The 27,894-nt window shown below is 38.8% G+C and overlaps 2 protein-coding genes across 7 annotated transcripts; one reads left to right on the top strand and one right to left on the bottom strand.

Annotated features, from left to right (window-relative positions):
- Nucleotides 1-92: 92 nt before the first annotated feature.
- Nucleotides 93-13,632, bottom strand: LOC130174611 (MAP kinase-activated protein kinase 2-like). Of its 5 annotated transcripts, XM_056384592.1 has the most exons (11): nucleotides 13,408-13,632; nucleotides 9,399-9,538; nucleotides 8,424-8,488; nucleotides 8,202-8,281; nucleotides 7,207-7,458; nucleotides 5,478-5,604; nucleotides 3,361-3,436; nucleotides 3,110-3,234; nucleotides 1,750-1,835; nucleotides 1,567-1,647; nucleotides 93-1,153 (listed from the first exon to the last, which is right to left on the bottom strand). In XM_056384592.1, exons 1-11 carry the CDS (start codon nucleotides 13,630-13,632, stop codon nucleotides 1,013-1,015), a joined length of 1,398 nt encoding a protein of 465 aa, XP_056240567.1. In that variant the 3' UTR covers nucleotides 93-1,012. The 5 variants fall into 5 exon arrangements, 4 of the variants coding, with proteins under 4 accessions (XP_056240567.1, XP_056240569.1, XP_056240570.1 ...); XM_056384594.1 differs by lacking the exon at nucleotides 7,207-7,458; XM_056384595.1 differs by lacking the exon at nucleotides 13,408-13,632 and having other exon boundaries at nucleotides 9,235-9,534.
- On the top strand, nucleotides 13,542-27,894 carry eif2d (eukaryotic translation initiation factor 2D). Of its 2 annotated transcripts, none has more exons than XM_056384591.1 (15): nucleotides 13,542-13,676; nucleotides 16,434-16,624; nucleotides 16,712-16,795; nucleotides 16,889-16,979; nucleotides 17,066-17,173; nucleotides 18,302-18,585; nucleotides 18,906-19,023; nucleotides 19,104-19,149; nucleotides 19,262-19,368; nucleotides 19,491-19,646; nucleotides 21,966-22,055; nucleotides 22,664-22,759; nucleotides 23,537-23,657; nucleotides 27,450-27,624; nucleotides 27,729-27,894. In XM_056384591.1, exons 1-15 carry the CDS (start codon nucleotides 13,651-13,653, stop codon nucleotides 27,797-27,799), a joined length of 1,764 nt encoding a protein of 587 aa, XP_056240566.1. In that variant the 5' UTR covers nucleotides 13,542-13,650; the 3' UTR covers nucleotides 27,800-27,894. The 2 variants fall into 2 exon arrangements, with proteins under 2 accessions (XP_056240566.1, XP_056240565.1); XM_056384590.1 differs by lacking the exon at nucleotides 13,542-13,676 and adding an exon at nucleotides 15,043-15,293.

Below are 27,894 nucleotides of genomic sequence, written 5' to 3'. Positions count from 1 at the left end.
TTATTAAAAAAATCTGAGTGGCTGGTCATTTGTTTGACTTTAAATGCTAATGATGAATGGCTAACTGATCAAACAACACGCGAAACCACAGAGAATATCAAGACATTTAATCCAGAGTAAAAGACAGACAGGACAACAGTGCTGTGCAACATTTTCCACTGCACTTCTCGTCACTAGTCCCTTGATCTAAAGGTTTACAGCCATCCGCTTTTCTTTCCATGGCGTTCACATAACAGCCTTCATGCACTACTTTTATATTACTGCTCTGGGGAAAATGAATGCTACACAAGCATGAAGAAGCCAATTAGGTCAACTGTCTCATAGGCATAGCAAACGTGATTATTGGTACACATGGTAAGTAAGTTTTAGATACTGCGCTGCCACAATACACAATGCACAAAAGCAAAGTCCTTTTTTTCTGGCAAGGAGAAACGCTTCTGACATTACTTTAGCTTACAAAACAAAAGTTGTGGTTTCTGGTGATGAGTCATTTCATAGACAAATATAAATGACACTGGCAAACTTTCTCACCCCTGACACCTTCAAGGCAAAAATTCAGTTTAAATGGTTTTCAGCACTAGCAGACTAGAGTTCAAAAGACAGCCTAGAAATAATCTATGAGTTGCCAACAAAGCTTACTCAAATGTCGTATTAAGCATGTATATCGAAATATTAAGAACTGCCGTAATAAGCAGCACATATATACTAGTCATAGGACGTAGGAATAAGCCTCAGTGTACATACAGCATGCATGCATTGAAAGAGTCCTTAATTCACATTTACAAAATGCCAAGATGCATTTCCTTTTTTCAAATTTTGAGAATAAAATCATGTGAGGTTAACAGATGGAAATAAAAACAGCTACAAAATATCACAAAAGCATTGAAAGCATTTCCTGTTTTCCTAAAGTTCCTCTTGAAAGATTTTTTTCTCAAAAATGTTATGCATGTGTGCTGGTGTGTCTGTGTGAAACAAAATACCTTTTAAAAGTCTTATAAAAGTCTTTATATCGCTAGCCTGGAGGTTGTGTGGCTGAGTTTTTAGTTTTCTTTCTTCTCTTCAAGAGGAGAGGATTAGTTGAGTCTTCAATAGTTTTGATTTTAATTTGATCATAATCCACTCTCATCGTTTGCAGGGCATTTGTCATTTCCTCCTAATGACAACAACAACAACAACAACAACAACAACAGCAACAACAAAAACATCACTTTTATCAAAAGACCAAAGCTGGACTACACTCAATGTGCACATCCAGTTTTAAGTAAATATTATATATCTATATATGGATTTCTTTATTTTGTGACAGATTCAGGCATGAAATATCCAAATCGAAAACAAACTGTTGCATAATATCAAATTCAACCCCATTTTACTCAACCCACTCACAATTTTTCAACAGATAAAAACAAATCAAGAGCAGCGTCTTTTTTTTTTCTTTTGGCGATAGCTGTTTTCCTGCATAAAAAACTATAAGAGCTGCAAAACTGTTCGTCCAACATCAAAGCTTCTCCTACCTTTTAAAGAAGTTGCAAAAAAGTTACACGCATGAACATCATCAACACTTACTTTAACTTTCTCCCAGACGTCTTGTTCCTCATGCAGCACATGGCTGGTGTGAAGAGGCGTTTGTGGCACCTCCACAGACCGCTGCGGTGTTAAAAGAATATGGTGTTTACCAAATCTCACGAACATTGTTCTAAACCAGCAGTTGCTCTAATTCAACAGTTTCAAGCCGACAGGGAGTCTTACATTAATCCATGGATGGTTAATGAACTCTGTGACGCTAATCCTCTGGGTCGGCTCAGTTTTCAGTAAGTGGCGGATCAGTTGTTTGGCTGCAACAGGAAATGATGATGATCATCATCATCATCATCATCATCATCATCATCATCATCATCATCGTTCATGGTTCATGCATCTCCCATTATCATGAGCAACATCCTTGAAAATCATCCAGTGGCTGTAAATACATGGGCTGTTGTTGTTTCCAAATGTAATCAATCTGGTTGACAATTCCTATGAAAACATTTAAATGAATGTTATATAAAAGGAAAATGCATGTGATTGCTCAATCTGCTGCCATCTCTGCTGGTGAGTGATGTGTCAAAAAGGACATTATCATGGTCAAAGCAAGGGACATGAACATATATGAAATAATATAGGTATAAAAGTATTTGTAACAAAAAACATCAATAACTGGCCACTTGGTGGTGCCATTGCAACGATTGTCTACGATGTGAAGAATTCCTTCATATGCCAGTTGTCTGACAAGTTTCATTTCTGTAACCTTCACAATTCAACTAATTTATTATAGATTTCAACAAACTGTTTAAAAAGCTCATATGGCCAAGTCATGCTTGACATTTTAAAAGTGGAACCATCTTTCTAGCCATCAGGATCTCAGAGTAGCTATTTGTAGTAAGCAATGTTTGTTTTACTGTTAACATAGCGGCCCCTGGTGGCGGATGACATGAAACTCGTCATCCTTCCTTCATGGTCTCGGTCTGTACACTTGAGGGTAAATTGGTTGCAATTGGATGAAGCATTCAAAAGTTACAGCAGGTTGATTGGGTTTGACCACACCCGCAAAGGTTTGTCAGCTAATCAGAGAAAAAATAATATATGATATCTCAAATCTAATGTATGGGCAATGTTCTGGGCCATCCAAACATGATATGTTTCCAGCTTGGTGAAGTTTGGATAAAAGATACGAGAGAAGGAGACAAAATCTGTCTAGCAAAAATTTCATGAGGGCATTTTGATGCCACAGATGAGCATGGCCTGTATCAGTCTCTTCAGCATCATCCACCGAATCCAAGGACACCAGATTTCTTCCAAGATATCAGCCAAACATTTTTTTTCGATATTTGGAAGCTGATTTCTCACCACATGGTGATGCTATCTCTAGCATTATTGAGAAAGTGAAGTATGGAAAGCTTTTCACCAGGTTTCAATGTTGTAGCTTTTTTGCTTTTTGAGTCATAATCACGCTTTATCGTGTTTTGCTCATTTCCTAAAGACAACCATTCAAAAAGGTTAGGAAAAAGTTAGACAGTGATAGAAACTGAAAAATGACCAAAAATGAATTTCTGACATGCGTCCCTCTCACCTTCCTCAGACACATCGGCCCACTCTGGGTTGGGGAACTCATACTGTCCGTTACGTATCCGTCTTTTCATCCCTGGGGATATCGCGAGACCATGATGTGAGAAAAAAGGAGGATATCCACAAAGTCTGTGTGTAAGACAGAAAGAAATGCCTGATGACAAGCAGCAATTGTTTAGGGAACCTTCAATGTGAAAGACATGAAAATAGTAAAATTACAGAAAACACAAAAACACACCACACTGATTCACTTACAGAATATACATAATGACACCCAGAGACCACATGTCACAGGATCTGTCATACTTCTCTGGACCAAGAACCTCTGGAGCTGCCACAGTGTCAAGAGAAATTATTTAAATTGGACTGGAGAAATTGCTTCTGTTTCACTTTTAAGGTCTTATGTAGTCTATAAGACAGATGACTGCAAAAAAAACCACAAAGAAAAAACAGGTTATTAAAGGTAGCATAAATAGGATTTTCCAAGCGGTTCACAGGATGTAAAGTCTAATAACCAACATTTGTCTAGTCATTTTCCACAGGAAGAAAACTGCCTGCAGATTGTTTTTAAATTTTACGTTCCCTCAGGGAAAGCACTGAACTATACAACTGGGTCAAGTTAAGTTTTAAAAACACGTGGCAAAAACGTGATGATTAAAAATCTGGCTATTAAAAACTTGACACTGTCAAGAAAATGCCAGTCACTTGTATATTGCAATTACATAATTACACAATTACATACATAATTACCTCAACAGTCTCATAATTACACAAAATAGTATGTTCTGTGCAGTCCCCAGACAAGTAGGTAATGCTTTGCACTCAGCAGAAGACAATTTTTAAAGTACAGTGGCAAGAAAAAGTAAGCAAGTTAGTAAATGGAATTACCTCCATTTATGTATAAATTTATCCTAAAACACAGTCAGATTTTAGTTACAAGAAGAAGTGACAATTACAAACAAACGCAATTTATTCTAACTAATAACACACATTGTATTGTTCTTGTCCATATTAAAAACATCATTCACAATCTAGGCTGGAAAAAGTATGCGAGCCCCTCAGCTAATGGCATTAACAAAAACTAACTCAGGTTAGTCAGGATTGATCAAACCTGGAGTCCAATCAATGGAACCAGATTGGAGGTGTGGGTTAGAGCTACTCTGATGTGTAAAAGAAATACTTAAACATTTTGAGTTTGCTATTCACAAGAAACATGCTGATGTGAACTATTCCTCCCAAAACAAGAGGTCTCAGAAGACTTATGATCAAGAATTGTTGGTTTGCATAAAGCTGAAAGGGTTTAGATATTCATCAGTCCACAATCAGATGAACTGTCTATAAATGGAAACGATTTGGTTCTGTGACTATTCTCCCTTGAAGTGGGCCCCCAGCTAAGATGACTCCAAAAGCACGACGCAGAATGATCAGTAACGTGACAAAGAACATCAGAGTAATTGCTAAAGGCTTAAAGGAAACACTGGAGCTGGTTAATATCTCTGTTAATGAGTCGACCACACAAAAAACATGGTGCATGGTTGCATGGAGCATGTTATCCATGGCAGGACACCACAGAGGAAGCCTCTGCTCTTTAAAAAAAGATTGCTGTGCCTCTGAAGATTGCCAAAAAGCAGCGTGACACACTCAAAGTTTGAACTGTTTGGGAAGAAAATGTAGCGCTATGTATGGTGTCAAAGGGGAACTGCATACCAACATGCAAAAATCATCCCAAAAGTGAAGTACATCATGATTTGGGGCTTTGCTGACTTTGGGCCAGGACAGCTTGACATGATCAAGGGGAAATGAATTTATCAAGAGTTTATCAAGGTATCTCACAGGATAATCTCAGGGTGGCTGTCCATCTGTGGAAGCTCAGTAGAAGTTGGCTGAGGCAGCAGGACATTGACCCTGAACAACACAGTAAATCTACCACAGAATGACTTCAAACAAAGAAAATCCACCTGTTGCAGTGGCCCAGACAACATGCAGGCCTTAATCCAGTACAGGAGAGAGCCACTCACATCGCACATACTAAGAATATGGCTGAGCTGAAGCAGTTCTATAGTGGTCCAAAATTCCTCCTAATCATGAACTCACGAAATTCAATTTGATCCTCATCAAAACAAAAACGCATGTTCACAGCTGTGACTGCCAAACACCACAAAGCTTATGTAGGAGGGAATTGAGGAAAAATGTTACAGTAAATATTGGGGCAGCTGAGACCAGTCTGGGAAACACATTTATTCACTTTATTACTGAGAGCTAGGTGAGTGGAGATCAATGCCATTCTTATATCTTTGCAGTAAATATGAAATTACATCCAGCAGCATCTCTGTATGGCAAACATGAAACTAAAAACGGCAGTGTGGTCTTACCGACATAGTAGGGGGTAAAGCATGGCGTTGCCAATGAGTTTAATGTGGTGATTTCTTTGGCAAACCCAAAATCAGTCAGCTTAAGGAGGGCATCTGGTCTTTTGGAGGTGTACAGCAGATTTTCTGGCTTAAAGAAGAGAGAAAGATTTTGAACAATAGAATTCAGATAACTGTTGATCAACCACAAGAGAAGAAAACAATTACGAACCAAAAACAGAATGATAGTATATGTAAACCTAAAAAAGGTTTATTCGAGTTCATTGTTGAGAAATAAAAAATAAAGATTATATTACTCCATCATTTAATCTTCATTTTGAAAATAGCTTAATTTTCATACTTTTCACTGCCTGTAATGTTACATTCAGTGGTTTTATTCCACATATTCATACTATGTTGACTTCAAGGTTTTCTGTCTCTGTGTGATCTATTGAGCCTGTTTTTCCTTTCATAGCTTGTAATGGCTGGGTTTGTGGCATATTAGAACATCTTATTCCATGTGTCTGGACAAAATATTAATCTTGGTTCCTTTGATCAATCAACAGATATTATTCAAAGTTCAAACTTTTCTGACACTGCCAACAAGTATCATTCAAAAACAGCAGAGCAAGTCAGAGCTAATCCCACCTGAAAAAGGTTTGGGCGGATGTTTGCAAAATGGATTGCAACATACCCAGTAGTATAAAGCAGTTTGATGTGATAGTGATATCATGGAGCCCTACTCTATTGGAAAAAGCCTAGAAGAAGAAGCCAACTGTCACGACACAGCCTACACTAATGGAAAAGTTCATCTTTCAAGTTTGGCTGAGTTGCGAACAGACAAAAAAATCGGTTGAAGTTGAGAAGTGGATGGTCTAACTTGACAGATGATGCCACAGTTTGTTTCCATCACCAGAAGTATTTTTTGGTGACATACGGCTGTTTTCAAAAACAGTGTTGTGCACCTCAACTTCCATCCCAAGAGCAAACTGGGTCACTCACTGAGGATCATTAACACAGACAAAGCAGGGGAGCTCACAGCACGCACAGGAAGGTCAATCAAGCCTGGACAGAAGTGTTGCGCGCCATGTATGATAGAGGACTCATAATTCACTGTTGTAGCAGAAACTGATGAAGATACAGATGATTGAATACACACCAACATCTGCATCTAGCAAAGATTAAATGCAAGCTAGGTCAACACTACGTGCTGCAAAAGTGCTGCATGAATGCAGGATTTCCTCCTCTGAAGTCCAGTGATATTAACCAAAAAAACAAAGCCAGCTATGGGGAACTTAATGTTTTGAATTACAGCAAGCTGTTACATATGAAGACCTCCAATGGAAGGCGCCAATTGCATCAGACTTGGAGGTGCTGCCCCCGTCCCAGCTGCTTCACACTCGATTGCAAAACACCCCAGTGCATGCTGGAGGTCATGGTCTGATGAAGCCAAGAGAACCACATCATCTGCAAATAGTAGAGAGGAAATTCTGAGGCACCAAAACCAGACACAGTCCTTCCCCAGGCTGCACCTTGAAATCCAGTCCATGAAAATCACAAACGAGGAACATGTTTGACTTCCTGTCAAGAACACAGACAACTCTCACTTGGGTTGTACAGGGACTGATAGCTTGTAGCACCAGCCCCGGAAACGCATACTTCCACAGTACCTCCCACAAGATCCCACAAGGGATCCGGTCATAGGCCTTCTCCAAGTCCACAAAGCACATGTAGACTGGATAGGATAACTCACATGACCCCTCGAGTAGCCTTGCCATGGTAGAGGGTTGGTCCACTGTTGCACGGCCAGGGAGGTATCTGCATCACCCCTCCTGAATCCAAGGTTCGACAATCGATTGGAGGCTCCTTTCCAGAACCCTGGCATAGGCTTTCCCTGGGAGGCTGAGCAGCCCAATTGGCACATCCAAAACACGCTGGAGAGATTGTATATCTCATTCGGCATAGAAACACCTTGGGATCCCCCAGGAGGAGCTGGAAAACATTGCTGGAGAGAGGTATGTCTGGAAAACTTTGCTTGACCTGCTGCGACCCGACCTCAGATAAGCGGCACAAAATGAATGGATGTTACGCATGAAATTGCTCAATGTTTTGCAGTCGATGTACCTCACAGAAAAATCTGAATGAGCCTGAAGCCAGGCTCAATGATTTACTGAAAGTGAAAATCTGCATTTCTTTACATCAAAAGCAAGTCCAGATGTTTACTTTAGCACTATCATGCTGGTCAACTGATGTGATAGAACTGTATTAATACTGCACAGAATCAAAATTTGTGAAGACTTACGTGATATTCATTTTATATTTTTCACTCCAGTAATAAATTACTTTTTTTTATTATCATTATTTTTATTAACTGAATTACTGTAAAACATTCAGCAACAACACTATCTACATGAATACAAACGATTCTTCACATTTCTTGGATAGTCAGTACAAATTTCAACCCAATCCAGTGAAAAATCAGCAATTGGTGAGGCTCTGAATACACATACAAAGAATCACCAAAAAAAAAAAAAAAAGCTCTGAAGGCCAAACTTCAAAAAGTAATAAGTATTTGGAGTAGAGCTAATGGATTTTGCAAAGTCCCATGAATTCAATAGGAGTTTTCACGAGTTTTTTCAAGGAAATCCCAAGAGATATTTCATTTTCATCCACAAAAATAGTCGTCAATTTTTGTTTTCCATTGCAGGTTATGTCTAAGATACAAATACAGTGACAGTGAGGTATTACCTTGATGTCTCTGTGAGCAATATTGTTGGAATGCAAGAAAAGTATGGCTTCTCCTATACTTTTCATGATATCTGAGGCTTCTGAATAACAAGGAAGCAGAGGAGAGAGAAATAACATGGACAAGAGTTAATACAGAAAAACGCAGATGAAACCATACAGTACATTCAGCAGCACGTTTGTCAATTTGATTTTGCTTTAGAAATGATAATCTCTTCTTCCTACCTCTTTCTGTAAATGCATGATTCCCTCTGTCTTGGATATGACTGAATAATTCACCCCCATCCATACTGAAAATGAAAAAAAAACAAGTATTTTGAGTGTGTACAGGTATAAGGGTACAGTAATTTAATTGTTCACTCTTTGACATGTAATGTCTCCTCTGCTTCACCCAAGTGCAAAGGTGATAACACATGGCAGCAGGAGCACAAGGCTGTGTAAGGGCTACATATAACAATGAGTGTAAAATCACTTCCATGTTAATTTCTGGGGTTGGTATCAGACTTCAAATACAATATTATCATGTATCATCATCTTAGGTCTGCAACTATCATTTATTTCTATAATCGATTGTTCTGATTCGCATTGTTGCTTGTCTGAACCCTCATGAAAACCCAAAGATATTTAGTTTAATATAACATAAGATGAAGAAAACAAGATGCTTGAAATAGTGAATGTTTCGATCCGAGCGTAATTTTTGTCATTTTTATGATTATTTTCTTTAACACAATAATCTGCAAATTAGATCTTTAAGTAAAAAGCTATTAAACTAAATCTACTGTAGCTGGCTAGCTTTCCACACTTGCATCCATTTGACTAAAAATTCAGTCCACTGACTTTTATTATTTACAAGGGATTATTCAATCATGACATCATATTGATCATATCATATCCAGCTTCAAGTACATTTTGCCATTCTTTCATATGTGGTGGCTGAAGTCATAAGGTAGACGCCTGCCTTATTATATTCTAGACAAAGCAGCCTCTGCCTGCTTTTTATTACTTTCTGCCCTAAAGTGTTGTGGAAACTACTCACCTCAGTTGGTGCACATTACAAAAAGAAGCTGGCTCCATCATCACACAGAGCAACTAATACAAGCCACAACTCCCACGAGCCATTCAAAAGATGGACAATGTCCAGAGACGGAAATCTACTTTTGTCAACATATGCTATCACACAAACATTATTAGCTAACACACCACTCCATTACAATGAGGAGGCACTTCTTGCCCTGGTAGACATTCTCATAAACATCTATGATGGGCACAATGTGGGAGCAAGGTGACACCCTCCAGTGCAGCTCCACCTCTCGTCTGGCCTCTGGACAATCCTGCAGCATCTGGAACATTGTGGAAAAAAACAGCAACAGCTCAGAAATTAATAATTCAGAAAGCATGACGAGATTTCAGTTTTCTCAAAATTAACTGCCATTTTGAGTAGATAAAAAAGGAACAAGATAATGAGTCAGAATCCGGACTATATGATAATCCCATTCCTCAGATTTTTGTTTTGAAAGCAATTGTGGAACTCAGGCTTTTCACAAGTAACAATAAATTTCACTGCAAGAACCCTTTGCCTCAGTTGCAAATGGGAGTTGCTTCATCAATTAATGGATTAGGTGATTGAGCTTAACTGAAATGAATTATTTTGATAATTGAATACTTGTTTTATTCTTTTTTTTCTTTTCTTTTTTTTTTTTTTAAGGAAAATTGCCAAACATTTGCTGCCTCTAGTTTGTCAAATGTGAAGATCTGATACTTTCCTTGGTGACATATGATAGTAACCTGAATATCTTTAAGCGTTGTGTTGTTTGTCTGACAAAATAAGATATCTGAAAACATCACCTTGGGCTTTAGGAAATTATAAAAGACATCTTTCACTATTATCTGACATTTTATATATCATATACAATTAATTAAAAAAAGAATCCAAAAATGACTTATACTTTTACTACTACTGTACTATATTATTAATTATAATTGATAATCATTAGTTGCAGCCCTAGTTGCAAATCAGCTCCGTGGCAATTATTGGCACCAGAGTGGTAAAGTCTATAAGTCTATAAGTATAACCTGTTAAACTTGCCTGTTGTGGGTTAGAGGCTGCACATGCCTGGGCAAATAAGAGAGTATTTATCCTATTTGGGGGCTAAACAAATTCCCCTACATTTTATAGGTATACTGTATATTTAACCTTTTTATTCAATAACCTACTTTTTTTCATTTTTTTTTATTTAAGCTCATTCATTTATTTTGAAATATTTGTAAATTGCTGGATGACTATGTGGACAATATTGCAATTTTGGGTGCTGAATAATTTGAAAGCTGTTAATACTACTATATGACACAAAAAATAAATAAATGCATGTTGCATTTCAGTTGCATTGCTCTGTGATATTTCCACTACATCAATTTTTAGCAATCTCAAGGATGTCAATTTTACAATCTTCTTTATCAGACTCTTTCAGGGGGACCTCATTGAGATGTACTGTGGTACATTCAGAAAGTTCCAGGACTTTGCTATTTATATTAGGCCGCCTCACACACTACAAATCGTAACAGAATGTTCCCTCACGGGATCATACCACAATGACTATTTTAATAGGGTGCAAAAGAAGATGATGTATGGTTCACTGATGAATCTTGACATGTCGAAACAGAGTGGGAAGGCAAACTTGAATCAAACGGTCACAAACTATAACTGGATTTTTAACTTTATATTTATGCTGTAGACACCGTAGGCCCACAGTTCACCACACTCATGTCTGTCCACTTTAAGTCAAACTCAGCCTGTAAATCTGGCAAATAAAGTTCGTGTAAAGCTGCACTGGACCTAACTTTCACACTAATTAAGTGTTTTTTTATTTTTCAATAAAAATACCATACACTGGTGCTGAAGTGGGTGGATCTGACAAATACAAACTAGACGGCACACAAACACAGAAAAGTGGCTGGGAGACACTTGTTTTTCAAGGAAAAAAGATTAGCATCTGAAGTCTACACAAATACGTGGCTCTCCATAATAGCCCGAAAGAGAGACAACTCAATAATCACTGTGCTCGTCTTAGACAAACAAAGGTCGGGTAAAAATACTAGTCATTTGCTAGTTTCTTCACCATGTTTACTCGCCTTAAAACACCTTCACAGCCTAATAAAAGCTGAGAGTGTGCTATCTGCCTGTACCCCAGCAATCATAATCTCTCAGTCATCTCAGGCCTCTCGCATGAAGCTACTTTTAGACACAGGCATGTTCCCCTCTCTCTTTCTGGCTGGCAGCATTTGGATAGGAAAATTCAACACTCCTCTTTCAAAACAGACACCTGAACATGTCAGGCCAGAGCAACTGCACAATATATAATTTACAAACTCCAGGACAGAGATTAGACCCTGAAAAGAGCCATTTGTTGTGCATGAAGGCCTAAATGCCAGAAAATCACAGGTTTCTACGAGAAAACAATCTGCAAATCACACTGAGCACCAACAGTGACCCTACCTCTTGAACTCTGGTAGCTCTCATCTCTAACTCTAAATACTGCCTGTCACTCCAGAACCAAAGAGAACAGTTTCTGTTTAGTTGGATAAACATCACACATGCCTCAGGAATAACTAATTGATCCCAGAGGAATGCATCAGGGTTATCTCCTGCTTATAGCTGAAAGTCACTGTCCTGAGGGGTGGAAAAAGGAAGCAGTGTTTCTAAAATCAAAGATAACGGACAAGCATCTGTTAACTTTCAACTTGGCTTGATACTTCTGAGTTCAGCCTTGTCTGAACTTTGTTTGTTTGGTTCTAAGAATGTGACAAAAAGCAGACAAGCTCAATGCACAAAGATTGTTACTACAAAGTTGTCGTAAACAGTCAGACTTTAACCCTGTTTACTGCACACAAATCACATAAACTGTGTTTCCAAGTCTTCTGGGAAAATCATTCTCTAAACAATGACATGTAGATAAAAGAAATGCTGGGTGCATGTGCATGGAATTAATGCACAATGCTGTTTGTTAACCCAAAAACAAATCTACATGCAGATTGGGCTCAGTTCTGTGTATTCCAAATTACTATATTCGACTTTTTAATGACCTTGAAAATGAAAAAGAGCTTGACTAGAGACCTGAAAATGCTCCTGGTAGTGTTGGGGGCTCCAAGTGCACAATGTTCACTCTCTGAAGACAACAACATGAACCTCTTTCAATTCATATTACATAGACCTGTAGTAATTTTTGGCTGTAAGGGGTGTGGCTCAATAGGTCAAAATCAGACAACATGCACGGAGTGTGTCTCCTGTTATTGTCTGTATAATGTGCAAGATTGTGCAAAGGTTACTGCAGTTGTGAGAGGTGATATATAACAGACTCAAGTTCCTGACAGCCAAATACAAAAACATCTCTCTCTGAATGAACTCAAGCACATGACTTGATCCATATCATGAACCAATATCAAATATCTATCACTGTAATTAGAACAGGGTGGTTACTTCAATGCTACAGTCAACATGTGCTGCTGTCTCTTGGCTAATGCACTTTGCTGTTTAATACACACAACAAAAAATAAATGTTTATTTCTGGCAAAGAAAGCGTCAGGGGTCCTGTCTCAATACAGCCGGGTCCTTCCATACTAACTCACCGGACATGTCATGGGATTTCTTCATGTGAAAACTTGTATTAAATCCATAGGGCCATATAATTCATATATACCTGCATTGAATATTAACTTTCTTTCTTTCCCATAAAAAAAAAAAAGTTTCAAGGAAATTAAAACAATCCTGCTAGGAAAAATATGCAGTCAAAATATCTTTAGTTAATAACTTTAATTAATTAGATTACTGCAAAACATTCAGCAACAACTACCTAGGCTACACGGTTACATGTTGAGAGTGATCCTTAGGGCTTCTTCTATGTTCAGTATAAAATTTAACCCAATGCAGTGAAAAGTAAGTGACATGAGGCCTAAAATACACATACAAAGAATCGCAAAATTCATTAAATTTAGGGGCCAAACATCAAAATTCATAATTTATGAGTATTTGGAGTAGAGCTATAGGATTATGCAAGATCCCATGAATTTAATAGACATTTTCACATTATTTTTTCAAGAAAATCCCTGACATGAACTGGGAAAACGTCTGAATTATCAGTCATGAAATGACCCATTTGTCATTCTGATATTAGTTTATATTATTGCACAGTGAGATTAAGATGACAAAGTTTACCTTTAGTGCATACTTTTCTCCATTCTCTTTGTGGAATATTTCCAGCACTCTGCCATTGATCCCCATCCCGAGCACCTGACTCGATACACGGTAATCGTCTGTTATTACATTCCTTCTCATTTGAAGAGCACTGTTAAAAGGCTTCACGAACAATGGTGGGAAAGAGGCAGAGTTCAGATTGGGCTGTTGTTGGATCGGGAAAACCGGCTGGTGCTGATTCGACATCTTAACTAACGGCAACACATGAGTGAGACAACTGGGTTCAACAGGTGCGTTTTCTCGTTCCTCTCACTGCGAGTCCGGACTTGGCGAACTTTCTATTGAGAAGCGGCTCCTGTCCCAGCTGCATAACACTTAACGGTTGGCTCCGGCTGTCCTTGTGTGATATTAGCCTACCGCTAACAGGACAGCTCGACAGCTCAAGTCCTCCTGCAAACAGGTGTCCGGCTGGGTTACTCTCCAGAAAGTCCGCTTTCAGCTGTGATTCGTGTCACAATGTCTTGGCCCCGGACTTCACACCGCGTAGTGTGACTTAATATATAATATTACATAAATGACTTAATAGACAAACAAATGCCCAAACTTCCGGCCTGAAATGGTGGACGTTAAAATAGCATCTCTCAGCAACGGTCGGACAGGGGCGTGCCTGGGGACTGGGGGCATTGCCACTGCCACCCCAAACTCAGGATTTTTGAGACTATAAAGCCAGCAAATGTTTCTGAAAAATAAGGTGCTCCAGTCATGTAGACGTGGAAATCATGACTCCCTTTGTTGATTTGAATCGCTTTGTTTGGCTCAGTTCAATGATTTGTAGTCATCTTCTTGCCTAAGATATCATGGTCATCATAGTTCAAATGCACTTCAGTACATCTGTATGTGAACCATCAGAATTCAGATCCTGTACTGAAGTAAAAGTACTAATTTCACACTGTAAAAATTACCCATTACTGTAAAGTATTTGAAAATGTGCTTAATATGTTGAAAGCAAAACTACTCAGTGCAATAAACTGCCCCTTTAAGTGTTTTACACAATTATATATTAGATTATTATAATTACTCATAATCCTCTAATGTTGCAAGCTGGAGTCAAGAAATGTTTGGCACTTTTGCATGAATGTGAATGTAATAACTTAAATGATTAACAGAATAGTTTCAAATTCGTTTTCCATCAATCAAATAACGAATTAATTGACTAATAGTTTCAGCTTTACTTACGTGTAATGTTGGCTACTTTAATTTTTAACAAAGCATAATCTTTTATAAGCTTTTCATTTGTTTTGCATGTAAAAATCTTAAAGTTAAGTTACTAGTAACTTAAAACTGTCAAATAAATAGAATGGAGCAATAAGTACATTAGACAGTAGTGGAGTACAAGTATAAAGTGGCATGACAAGAAAAAACTCAAGTACCTCAAAATTTGTACTGAAGTTGTCTATTTGAGTAAATGTACCTGGTTACGCCTATATTTCAGTACTGACATTTTGAGGATTGGGGGCGATATATTACCCAAAATCTTGTATGAAGTATGAATAAATAGATAAAGTAATGTTGTTCTAATAATAATTCACGTGCTACATTCGTCATGCGGAACTGATGTTACGTCGCGTTGCCGCTGTGCAGTTTCACGTCGGAAATAAATATGTGTCGGACCATCATACCCAACGAGGAACAGCTGATTACTTCAATACCAAAATAAGAAATATGTTAGTCAGAGTCTCCGGTGCAGAGGTGTTGTTTTAAAATATCTGTGATGATGTACTGACAACATTTACATTACCTGAGAAGCGGACACGTTGAGTTCGTCGTAGTAGTAGTTTATTTTCTGAGAAGATGTTTGCCAAACCGTTCCGTGTCAAATCTAACACCGTGATCAAAGGATCAGACAGGTGAGTCAGTGCTGCTGCCTGCTGCCAGCTCTAACCAGAATAGCCACTATTACCCTCAGCCATTTATTCCTGCGTGATTTTTTTTCTATGCAGGCATTATTGCAAACTACTTTTAACGTCAAAAGGCCACCGAGATAGACCTCACCTGATGCCCCCAGTGTACTGCTCGTAAAACTTCATTTTTGTCCCCGAGGCTCCAGATTCAGACCCAAGCAGTGTGTGTTTGGCTAGCCAGCTGTATTTAACTATCTTGAATTTCCTGTAAATCCCAGCATCTGGACTGAGGTGAAAAAAGTCAGCTCATTAGCTGGCAGGAGTGTTGTTAAGGATTATTTAGGGATTGTTGTTCTTGCTGTAATTAATTACAAGATTTTTTCTTTCAATTAAAGCTGCACAGCCAACAGCCAGAGTTTTCACAGAAATCTCTGACATACTCATATTTTAACAACATTTGAAAATGTCTATTGGGAAGACTTGGGGCTGCAACCATTGATTATTTTTCATTATTGCTTTATCTGCCAGTTGTTTCAAAAATCATCTTAATGATGTCCCAGAGCATGAGCTTGTACCATTGGAAATAGGCAGCAAATTCTCACAATCGAGAACCTGGAACCATCAACTATTGGGCATTTCTTATTTAAAAAGTAATTAAATAATTGTTTGATTATAAAAATAGTTGCCAATAAATTTTCTTTTGACTGACTTATTGATTATAAATAACTATCAGCTCCAGGAGGAATTGCCATTTATTGGGTAAATCATGGCTAATTCCAGTTCACTGAGATTATTTACAGATCATTCAACATTCATAGAAAGAAGGCACAGATATCACTCTTTGGTAAGCATTCCTTGTATTAAAAAAAAATACAATTGAAAGTAAAAAAAACAAAAAAACACACAGCATATTTACTCTGTATTTTTACCCTGTTAGGAAGTCCCATTAAGTTGCTGTTAAGTGTGAGGAAAGTATGGCTTATGGCTATCGTCGTGATTAGGAAGTGTGGAAAACAACAAATTCAGTCAAAGAGGAAACAAAATATTGCATCTGTAAAATATGCAAAATCTGTATCTGTAGCAGAAGGTGTTACAAGTGTGACATTACCCACTGAATGAGAGTTTTGTTTTTGTTGCTGTCTTTAGGAGAAAGCTCAAAGCTGACATATCTGCAGCCTTTCCTTCACTCTCTGCTGATGAGCTGTCGGAGCTTGTCCCCAACAAAGAGGAGATAAATGTAGTCAAGATTTATGCACATAAAGGAGAAGCTGTGACGCTTTACGTTCTTCATAAAAATCCACTGTTCTTTGAACTGGAGAAACGACTTTATCCTACAGGTAATAAGCCAGATATTCAGTTACACTGAGTTGACTGAGTTGCTCCTTTAAGTGACTTATTTTAACTGTCCATTGTTTCATTGTCAGTGTATGTGCTTTGGCGCTACCCTGCTCTCTTGCCAACGTTAAGGACATGGACTCCTGTGCTTCAGAAGTTGATCGGAGGGGCAGGTACGCTCCTTTTTCTGTGCTCAAGACCTGGACAGATGTTTAATACTGTACTTTAAGATTTATATAAACTAACAAACACTGTGTTTCACAAAGATCTCATGCTACCAGGCGTAGTGGTGCCTTCAAGTGGTCTCCCAGATGTGAAACGGGGCGACTGCTGTGCTGTTACACTCGTGAATAATAGGTAGGTTATAATAAAAGATTTGGAAAGACTAACTAACACATTCCTCACAGATGTAAGTGTGACACCGCTCTCCCGGTTGATTGTAGAGCTCCTGTTGCAGTCGGCACAGCTGCAGTATCCAGTGCAGAGATGCACAGTTCAGGCATGAAGGGAAGAGGAGTGTGTGTTGTCCACACGTACATGGATAATCTCTGGTGAGTAGCTTCCATCTTCCTACATTGTTTAAATGAACCTTTCTGGAATAGTTTGACATATTGGGAAATACGCTTATTTGCTTTGTTAACGAAAAAGTAAATACCCCCCCCCCTTTTTTTTTTTTCCATCTTCATGCTAAACTAAGATAACCAGCTCGTGGATGTAGCTGTAAATTTACCAGACGGATAGGAGAGTGTATTGTTGTTGTTTATTGATTATCGTGATCGTCTTAGATTGTTTTCAAATACATATCATCAACAGGTTTACATTTAAACTAGATATAGTAAACAATGTAATTACATTACCATTGCCTCCAACAGTAAAATTACATCAAACCTATACAAAAGATTAAAATAGTAGACAGACAGCATGTAAAGCAAAACAGCAATAACATTCTCAGTTCTCTTTTCTTACATTGTTGAGATATAAAACAAACGGTTCCAGTGAGATATGGTTTCATACATGACAGAGTTTTCTTTTATTAGTCTTTGGTTTGAGAATTGTAAAAGTGACCCCTGCTCAACCTTCCTTGTTTGATAACTGTGTCCTTTTGAAATGTTTCTGTTCCTGAACAACAGACTACATCTAAACCTGTCTTCAGCCCCCAACAGTTAAACCTCACTCATAAGCATATTTCCGGCCGTTGTCATAACAACCAAGGTTGTAAAGATATGATGGACCAAGCCATGGGTGGAGGGAGTGAACAGTCATAGCTCTGAGATAGCCATCCCTTGAAGAAAGTATTGCTTTAATGTGTAGGATTCACACATGTATCGGTGCTGAGGTCCCGTGAAGAATATCCTTATTTGGGCATGTAAGTTTTGTAACGGCTTTAATACGCCCTTAATGTATTGCTCATCTCTGTTCTCCTCGACTGAGCTTCAACAAATGTTTCTGCTTCCATCACAAGTTAACCAGCAAGACTTCTATCACATTAAGCAGAATAATCCACCACATTTATCATTATTTTAATATTCAATCATTCTCTAAATAGAAATTGTGTCAAATGTAGTATGGAGTATATCAAATCATAGAAGCCAAAATCAAGATTGCATTTACAGGGTTCACTGTGCAGCACTACAGGTGAGTTAACTTTGCACGTGTGGTTTGTTATATCCTTTTTTAAGGGCTTTTGGAGACAAGTCAGTTCCTCCTTCTTTACCGGATATAGAGAACGATGGACAACGGGTGAATGGAGACGAATTTGAGACTGATGAGGAGGAGGAGGAGGAGGAAGAAAAGGAGGAGGTTGAGACGTGTGTGGAGGAGGAACGGAGTGCTGGTGAAATGGTCACAGATCAAGTCTGTTCTGGTATTGAGGAGCTGACCCTGGCTGAACAGAAGGAAGAGGAAGGTGAAAAGGGCAATGAAGAAGAGGAGGAGAATCAAGATGACCAGAAAACACCACAAGGTACCAGATTTAGTCATATCTCCGATCGTTTATTAAAATTTCATTTAAAAGGGAATTATTTCAAGTTGTAGATTTGACTTTGAAGTACTTACCATCAATCTGCTTTTAATAAAACTGAGTTAAAACTTCATAAGTTCTGTTATCCCTGATTCAAATCCAATTTTCACACATTCACCAATAAATGGTCACAGGGTGATTTTTGTGACAATATGGTTATGTTTTGTTGTTTCAACTGGAAAATAAGTGATAAATGATGTTACAAAATGGGAGCTTGTTGTGAGGGAAAAGGATATGACCCAGGTCTTACCCTGATTTCACAGAGATAATGGATGCCCTGCTGGTGCAGTGTTTCCTGCATGCGCTTAAGAGCAAGGTGAAGAAGTCAGAGCTCCCTCTGCTGACCAGTACATTTCTCCGCAACCACATGTTCGCCTGCTGGTAAAACACAGCTTATCATTTAATAAGTGCACAGGAAGAATTAAATTTAATACTGAAAATGTTTTTGCATTTTTTTTCAGCCCAAATGGAAAGCAACTTGATATCAAGAAATCCAGCTATAAAAAGGTATACCCAATGTCCATAATTTGACATTTTACACAGATAAATAGACTACTTTATAACTCCTCCAGTAAATGTATCCACTGTTTTTTTTTTTTGTTTTTTTTTCCCCCAACAGCTGTCAAAGTTTCTTCAGGCCATGCAGCAGCAGCACAACCTTGTGCGAGTAAAAGAACTGACCAAGGGGGTGGAGAGCATTGTCGAGGTGGACTGGAAAAACCCAGAGTGAGCCAAGCCCTGCTTCAACTTAAAGAAATTCTTGGTTGAGATTCACACTCACAACCCGCCCACATTCAGCCTGACTAGCCCTGTGTTTTTCCTTTTTGTATGACTTTAACACTTTATAGACTTCGTTACTTCAACGTTCTTGAGGAGACAGGCGGTGAAGCGGCTCCGGTGCAGGATGGAGGGGAAGGAGAAACTCCATACCATCCTCCTGAGATCACAACTTTATACTCTGTCTCTGCTCGCCTGGAGCCTCTCTTTCTGGAGGCAAACAAGAGGTGGGGTGTGCGCGTGCGTGCGTGTGTGCTTTTACTTCCCTTCTGACAGCAAGGGGACGTAGCAGAGAGCGTTGAAGCTTGTGTTTCAGTAAGCATCCACAAGTTTCAGGTTTACTTGAATGAGACACTAAATCCTTACCAGCTCCAGGAGGGCTGAGCTGTAGCTGACATCGACCTCTGACCTTCCTGTGAGGCAGTAAGACGATTTTTCCAAGACACACGTCGTACACTTTATCTTAAACTTTGCCCAAAATCAGTCCTTGGTTCACTCATTTACTACTCCATAAAGAATAGTCACTCAACTGTTTTGCTCCATAGTTAGCAAACTGAGATTTCTGACACTGTTGAATCATTAGTTTGTGTTTATTATTGTTACTGACAGTTGTAGGCTGCAATTTATCACATCTCTAAGAGCTACTGAACTGAAGCAGCTACATTGAATTAAGCCATCACTAATTTTATTTACACTTGTTCTATTGTGGAAATGTTTGAGGCCACAATACAGTGTGTGAAGTGAGAAAATAGAATTGCAAAAGGTCATTTTTTTCAGTTCATGGTTTGTTTTCCAATGTGAATGTCTACACATCATTGAAAATCTGTGGGTAGATCATGAATCCAAAATTGAAGCGATCTGCAGGAAGTGGGTAAAAAGTCAATAATCATGAAGAGAAAGATATGTGATATCTGCCAAAAAGGATGAGGGTTACTAAGTAATTTATACTTATTTAAATGTATAAATTAATTTAATTAACTAATGAATTAGTTAATGATGTATGTGCAGAGTTTGAGTGTACATTCATCTGTCAGGGGGAAAGTTTCTCTGTGATCCCTTCAAATCTGAGTCTAAAGGTAGAGTAAGCGATTGTAATCTAATACACTTTTTATACATAATATCATTTGTATCATGGTACTTTTCTGTACAACGTGCAAAAAGTTTTAAAGCCACAAAGACCTAAAAACACGTTTGCTAGCACAATGGATTTATTTGGTTGCATAAACTTTACCTTCCTTGTTCCTACAGTCCTCTCTTCTTTCACTGTAGTTTTGTAAAAGACTAACTAACTCTCTAGTTTTTACTCTGCTTTGTCTGTGGTCCTGTGTTTGTGTGCATGTCATTTGTTTGATGACATTATATATTATAAAGTTTGTTTTGCTTCAAGTATGAGAAAGAATCTTCACTTCCACGCCCTATAAGATGTTCTGGATTCCACCACAGTGTCTGTGCTTTGGCAATGTGTGTCCATCAATTTGGGAAGTGGAGTTTCTGAAGGATCACTGAAGGGAGGGGTGTTTTTGTTTTGTTGTTGAGTTCAAATATCAACAGTCTTTGTGTGTGTGTGTGTGTGTGTGTGTGTGTGTGTGTGTGTGTGTGTATATGTATATGTATATGAGCATGACATTTTGACATCAATTAGTTTGCAGCCAATTAAATAAATTAAAATTTAACAAGTGTGATGTGGAAATTTGAAGCCTCTGGTGTATATATAGTTTATACTGAGGAAGGAGTTTTCAGTGAAGTTAGACATCTTTCATTCAGTGGTTAAACTGTTGAAACGAAAAATGCTTGCATATTCAGGGATTAAGGATTTTTCAATGAGAGAGGAGTAGATTACACACACACACGCATTAGACACAAACTATTATTCCAAGCAGAGTGTTTTTATAACTTAAAACAGGAGCACTGAATGGGATCTTTAAATGGTTGTTTTCATGTTTTGGGCTAATGTGTTTTCTTGTCGAGTTTTGTGTATTTCAAAAGTCCATGCATTGATGGGCAGAGTAAACTTGCTGAGGCTATAAATGCTGGGGTTGAATATTTATATAACTCAAGTGTTTATATTCTATTAAGGCTTAAGTTATGCATAATTGAGGGTGTGGCCCTTTGAGTGACAGACGGGGGAGCATATACTTACCACAACCCAGCATTCACTGAAGCCTCAGTTCCACACACCCCACCACTTTGCCTGTTTTATGATTACCCGGGACCCAGGCGGAGTAATTCACTGCCAAGGTGGCAACAGCAGAGTAGCCCACTCTGAGCTTCAAAACCGCTCTTCAGAAACCTATGGGTGACATCACAGTCTATGGTATACATCAATAAATAATTAGGACATACAAACTTAAAAATAAACACTAAATACATCAAATAAATACAAATTCAAATAATAGTGCCAATTCTATGTCTTTATTTCTGAGATGGTATTAAATTCAGTGGCATTACAGAAATATTGAATAACTCCTTAAACTGAAGATACCTTGATAAATTTCTCATATTTATACATTTATTCTTGTACTAATGTGTGCTTTGGTTCCCTACAGGAAAGGAGCAATTTTGCAGCCTGTTGAAGTGAGAAATATAGTCACAGAGTATGTGAAGAAGAATGAATTGGTGGATGGAAATAATAAAAAGTAAGTGGGTGCTCAAGTCCTGTTAGGGGAAATTGGTGTGTTGATAAGTGCATTGTTTGAAAACAACAGATCAGAGCGTATTGTCAGAGCTCATGGTTTTGTTGTATTTCATGTTTCACGTGTCTGTGAGGGTGTTTTAGGAAGGATTTCATGGATTTGCATTTCACAATCAAATTCTGTGTCTGTCAGCTGACATAAGAGAAAAAAGAAACCCTATTCTTGACACAATCAAGCTCAGTTTGGGTTTAAATATAACCATTTTGCTGGTTTTTCCATTACTGGATGCAATGGTAAAAGGGCAGCCTAATAGCCACTGCACAAACATGAGGCTGACCCTTGGCCATGTGATGTTGTTATAATTTGCTAAAATGCTTAAATGTGACTCTGAAACTAAAGAGACATCTCATGTTTCTTTTTAGGTCATAGAAATTTGGGCATCATCATGTGAAACAAATTGATAATGAGTGATAGGAGAAATTAAATAAAATCTGTCACAGACTTGGCATATCTTAAAAAGGCAGTGTGTTTCCTGTTGAGTGCTTTGCATCAACTGTGTACTGTTCCTTTCAGTACAAGTGGCTTCAGTGCTTTTTTTCCCCTTCTGACAGTTACGTGACCATAAACCCGACTCTATGTGACTGCTTGCTGGAGAAATCGGAGTACCAGGAGGTGGAGTCTCTCAAGTGGGATGACCTCTTCAGCAGGTTAAGACTTATTTTTATTATTTTGTTTCTCATTTTGTTTTTTAAGGGACCACTTACAATATTAAACAAAACTGTTGCCGTTACCCATTCCTTTCAGCCCTTGAATACCGTCATCCATCATACCAACCTGAGTCAGCATGCAAATATACTGTATTTACTAATGCAGGGAAATGGAGGCGGTGAGCATCATCATTGCGGGATGGGCAGGGGATAAAATAATCACCCTTAATGCCAGAGTTAATCCAGATCTGTAAGCAACAATATCACTGCTGCTCTGAAAAGTCTGAGCATCAGTGATATTGTTTGTGATCCTGGTCAGCCTAAAGCAAAGACCTCCCTTGCATTGCTTTTTCCACCCCTGGGAGTTTCAAGAATTACCAGTGTCATATTTCATTTGAATGATTTCTGATGACTTTGAATAGCAAAATAGGAGCTTCTATTTTTAAGCCAGATTTATACATCAGCATCAGAGTGTTAGCTCCACTCGAGGTTGCTGCTGAAGCTGACACGCACCTCCTCAAAAGGTGTGAATATGCATTGTGGGCTACGAGATACCACATGGAGACCACAAGGACTGTGATTTTCTTGGCCAGGAGAGATTGTTGATAGCGAAGACAACAGATCAAGGTGAAGAAAGGCTCAGTGTTTGTCTTTTCAGTAAAGCTAGACATTTTTTTATGTAATGATCAAGGAAACTCTTTTGCAGGGCAATCAGTCTCCATCTCTCTATCATCTAACATTTGGTACTGATTAAACTATTAAACGTCATTTTCACAGGACATTGCGAAGAATGCAGGAGTGCTACCAAGTTGTGTTCCCCGGACAAACACCCATGATAAAGAAGGGTCACATAGAGCCCATAGACATCTCTGTGGCTTCTCGAGGCTCCAATAAGAAGGTGACAACTCAAGCTACAATTTCTTTGCTGTATAGCAGTGTGGATTTTTTTTATACTTTATATTTGACAGTTTATGGGCCACTGCCATGCTAAATGATCTATGAATGTCTGGCAGATTTCAGGGCAATCCATCTAATTGTTGCAGAGACATTTCAGTTTAACCACAAATATGAGTGAGTTGTGGTGCCTTAGTCAGGGGGTCACCACAGACATAAGGCTTCATTATCTGGGGACTATTAATGTCTGCACAAAATTTCATGACCCTGAATTCTGGCCCTGTTCAGACCTGGTATTAACATGTGTCTCGGGTGATCCGAGCACAGGTGGACAGCTCTAAGTTCAAGTGTGAACACAATCCAAGAAGCATGGAGGATCCATTTGAGATCCCATCACTCAGACCACATTCAGATGTGGTCCTGGCCACATGTGGCCACATTCTTTTAGCAGTGTGAATGCAATTGTGTCCTTGCACACATTGAAGGACTGCCTACTTAACTGACATCCTCTGCCACAGTGTAATTAGTCCCACCACAGTTTCGTAATGAACCAAAAATATTTTACTATTTCAAATGGCTAAATTTCACTGTAGAGCTGTTTGCAGCAAATTGATTCACTCAGCCCCTGCATGCCCCACTCGTGCGCTCTCGCTCTCGCTCTCTCTCTCTCTCTCTCTCTCACTCTCTCACTGTGTGAACTCACGTGCTTAGAGCTGTCCGTCTGTGATCAGATCACTCGAGACGCGTGCTAGTGCCAGGTCTGAACAGGGCTTCTGATGACTACATATCGGCTAATACACTGTATAAGCTGGATGCGCAACTTTTGGGATTTCTGTACTGCAGTTTCTTGTTACTTAGTGGCTGACTTATGGGTCATTCCATGCAAATTCACCCAGAATCCAGAACTTTAGGTTTAGGTCAACGCATTGCAACATACCCTGAAGTATATAAATGAGTGCAATCATACTTCATTTTGTCATTTGGAGCCCTACTCTATCGGAAAAAAGCCCAGCAGAAGAAGCCAACTGTCATGAGACAGCCTACACAAATGGAAAAGCTCATCTTTCAAGTTTGGATCTTTAAGTGGATGTACTTCCTTGACGGATGATGCCACAGTTTGTTTCCATCACCAAGTAATTTTGGTGAAATACAGCTTTCTTCAAAAACAGTGTTGTGAGCCCTTCAACTTCCATGTCAACAGCAAACGGAGTCGCTCACTCAGGATCATTAAGAGGAAGCAAGTGCACTCACAGGAAGGTCTGTCAAGCCTGGACAGAAGTTGTGCCCGCCGCATATGATAAAGGACTCAAATAGAAACTGATGAAGATACACAGATGACTGAAAGAGTACACACCAACATCTGTAGCAAGCAGAGATGAAACCCAATGCCAGCTATGGGGAACATTAATGTTTTGAATTAAAGTAAGCTGTTACGCATGAAATTGCTCAATGTCTTGCAGTGGATGTGCCCCAGGGTGAAGTGTCAACCAGCCATGTTATTTAGACAGGCTCATTGATTTACTCAAAGAGAAAATCTGTATTTCTTCATGACGAAAGCAAGTCCAGATGCTTACTTTCGAACTATCAAGCTGGTAAAATGTCAAAACTGCAAGAATTCAAAGTTATTGAGCACAAGGTTAAACTTGAAGTTGATGAAGGGGCAGTTTGGGGGACGTGGAACCAAAGTTAGCCAGGCCCCAAGCTAATGACCTTCAAATATGAGTGATACAGTTTTACATGGATGACCAGTATTCCAGGCTTATGCCAGGGGCAAAGGATGTTAAGTGTGGTGGACGAGGGTAAACGAACTAGAATCCTCATGACTCTCAAATAACTGTACCAAAATGTTTGTGCTCCTAAGTCCTCTAAGTACACGAATCATCTGAATGTCGAGTTATTGGTGCGTGCCCTCCCACTGCTCACACACAACATAGCCACTTATAAGGGACTAATGCATAAGCTTGTTTGCTCAACCAATGACAAACTGCATGCTGCGCAGATGTCCCAACTCTCCTTGATCAGATGCTTTGCGGGAGTACTTGGAAAACATCCTACAGGCCCATGAAGTGTCTTTAGATGACACTTTAAAATATAAGCAATGGATTACAACTGACAGAACCAACCTTCAAGGCTTCAGTAGCAGCTTTCAAGATTTCATGGAAATACTGGCTGACAAATTGGATAAACTGACAAGTCATGATTTTATTGTAATGAACCATTCATCATACTTGGCTCAGTTAAAGGAGAACACTCACCAAATTGAAGCTGTGGTTCTTTTGGATTTTTCAGAAAGTTACAGCTTTCTGATCCAAGATGCAGCCCAGGGATTTCATTGGGAAATCTCACAGGCCGCTATCCATCCCTTTGTGACCTAAAGATGACAATGGGGACACCCATCACATCAGCATGTGTGTAATCAGCGATCATTTACAACATTTTACTACATCAGTGTATTTTCCCATTTCCTATAGAAAACTCTTTTGTACCTTTTCAGATGGTGCTGCATCACAATACAAAAATTTTAATCATCACCAGCATCACCAGGAGGACTTTGGCCTCACAGCTGAGTGATACTTGTTTGCCACCAGCCATGGCAAGAAGTCCTGTGATAGCATTGGAGAGCACCATAAAACAAGAAGCAGTAAAAAAAAAAAAAAAACAAGGCTCTTTTCACTTGCCACATGTTTACTCCAAGAGAGCTGTGTGATTGGGGAGATGACAACATACGAAATATGAAGTTGTTCTATATTTCAAGTGAAGATGTACCTCAGCACGATGATCAGCCGAAATACAGATATCTCAATGCAAAAACAGTGAGTGGCACCCATAGTCACCAACTTAAATTCCAGCTGCTGAGAAAACTCTTGAATTGAAAACAGCAACTTCATCAACAGCAACTGAGTTGACGATTTCTGATGTACGCCACTGTGGTCCGGGAAAAAAATACCTTGCTTCTGTGTGTGACCAGATGTGGTGGCTTGGATCTGTCATGGAAATATCTGATGATGGTCATGGTCATGCATCCACATGGACCAGCAAAATCCTTCCACTGGCCGGCAAGACAGGAAACATGTTGGGTACCTCTTCAGAAAGTGCTGTGCCTGTCCGAGAATGATGAGGAAAACTGGACAATCCTTGAATACTGCTGATGTACGATCAATTTTTCTATGTTACTACAGTTACTACTGTTCTATGTAACTCAGCCATACAGTGTTAATATTATGCTAACTTGAAATTTTATACAGAAAATTATTAAATGATGTAGTAATATCAGTATTTCCCACAGGTTGAGAATTTACCTGTGGTGGTGGGTGACATGGCATGTGACCGATGCAGAGATCATGCAGTTTAGAAGGGGAGAGTGCCACCCTATTTTCTGTAGCTACAATTTACAGATATCCACTAAACACCTGACATACAATATTTAATATAAAACTAGTGAGGATAATACTTTTTGAAAATGAAAGACTTTGCTCAGTTAAAAATGTATTTTTATTCATTTGATTTGAACATGAATACCTGTTGCAAATGATCCTTGTTCAGTACAAATTTCAACTCCAGTGAAATATAAGGAGTCAGTGCAGGCCTGCAGTGCACATATGAGAAATTGCAAAAAATATGGAATTTGTAGTAATATGTATTTGGAGTTGTAGGAACTGGGTGGTTCTAGGTGAGTTGGTATGGAATGACCCATATACACAATGCAAGTATATCTGCGAGAAGTTAATATCACTTCATCTATCAGCCCGGCTGATTTGTTGCTCTAGCTTTAATTGCTTCCATGTGCTGTCTCTAGGTAACTCTAATAAAGAACCTGGAAGTGTACTGTTTGGATCCTGCAGTCGTGGCCACTACTTTGCAGCGCAGAGTCCAGGCCAGCTCTGTTTTACAGCCCATCCCCGGGGCCAAGGATAAAGTCCTGGTCCAGATCCAAGGCAACCAGATTCACCAAGTTGGCAGTTTGCTGTTAGGTTTGAAACTTAATAATACTTCAAATATCTTTCTCACATTTTCTCTCAATTGCTTTATTTGCAGAAATAAATTCACTTTGTCTAATCTTTTATTTCAATTTCAGATCACTATCAAATTCCTCGCAAGTACATCCAAGGACTAGACAAAGCTCTAAAAGGTGGCAAGAAGAAGTAGTGTCGCTACCTGCTACACCAGCCGCTTAGTCTTTGAAGCTTTAAAGCTGTTTTACTGTATGCAAACACAACATGTAATAAAGTTCATTGACTGAA

This window comes from Seriola aureovittata, chromosome 9 (assembly GCF_021018895.1).
Source record: "Seriola aureovittata isolate HTS-2021-v1 ecotype China chromosome 9, ASM2101889v1, whole genome shotgun sequence".
Lineage (NCBI taxonomy): Eukaryota > Metazoa > Chordata > Actinopteri > Carangiformes > Carangidae > Seriola > Seriola aureovittata.
Note: the sequence above shows the minus strand (reverse complement) of the source record. Positions and strands in the feature narration are given on the sequence as shown.

Coding starts and splice junctions, on each gene's coding strand:
- LOC130174611 (XM_056384592.1), bottom strand. CDS start 13,632: ATGTCGAATCAGCACCAGCCGGTTTTCCCGATCCAACAACAGCCCAAT. Junction 5,605..7,206: donor AAGGCTACTCGAGGGGTCAT/GTGAGTTATCCT, acceptor CTCTTCTTTAAG/CCAGAAAATCTGCTGTACAC. Junction 1,648..1,749: donor TTAACCATCCATGGATTAAT/GTAAGACTCCCT, acceptor TTAACACCGCAG/CGGTCTGTGGAGGTGCCACA.
- eif2d (XM_056384590.1), top strand. CDS start 15,238: ATGTTTGCCAAACCGTTCCGTGTCAAATCTAACACCGTGATCAAAGGA. Junction 19,647..21,965: donor TTTCTGGAGGCAAACAAGAG/GTGGGGTGTGCG, acceptor GGTTCCCTACAG/GAAAGGAGCAATTTTGCAGC. Junction 27,625..27,728: donor AGTTGGCAGTTTGCTGTTAG/GTTTGAAACTTA, acceptor TTTCAATTTCAG/ATCACTATCAAATTCCTCGC.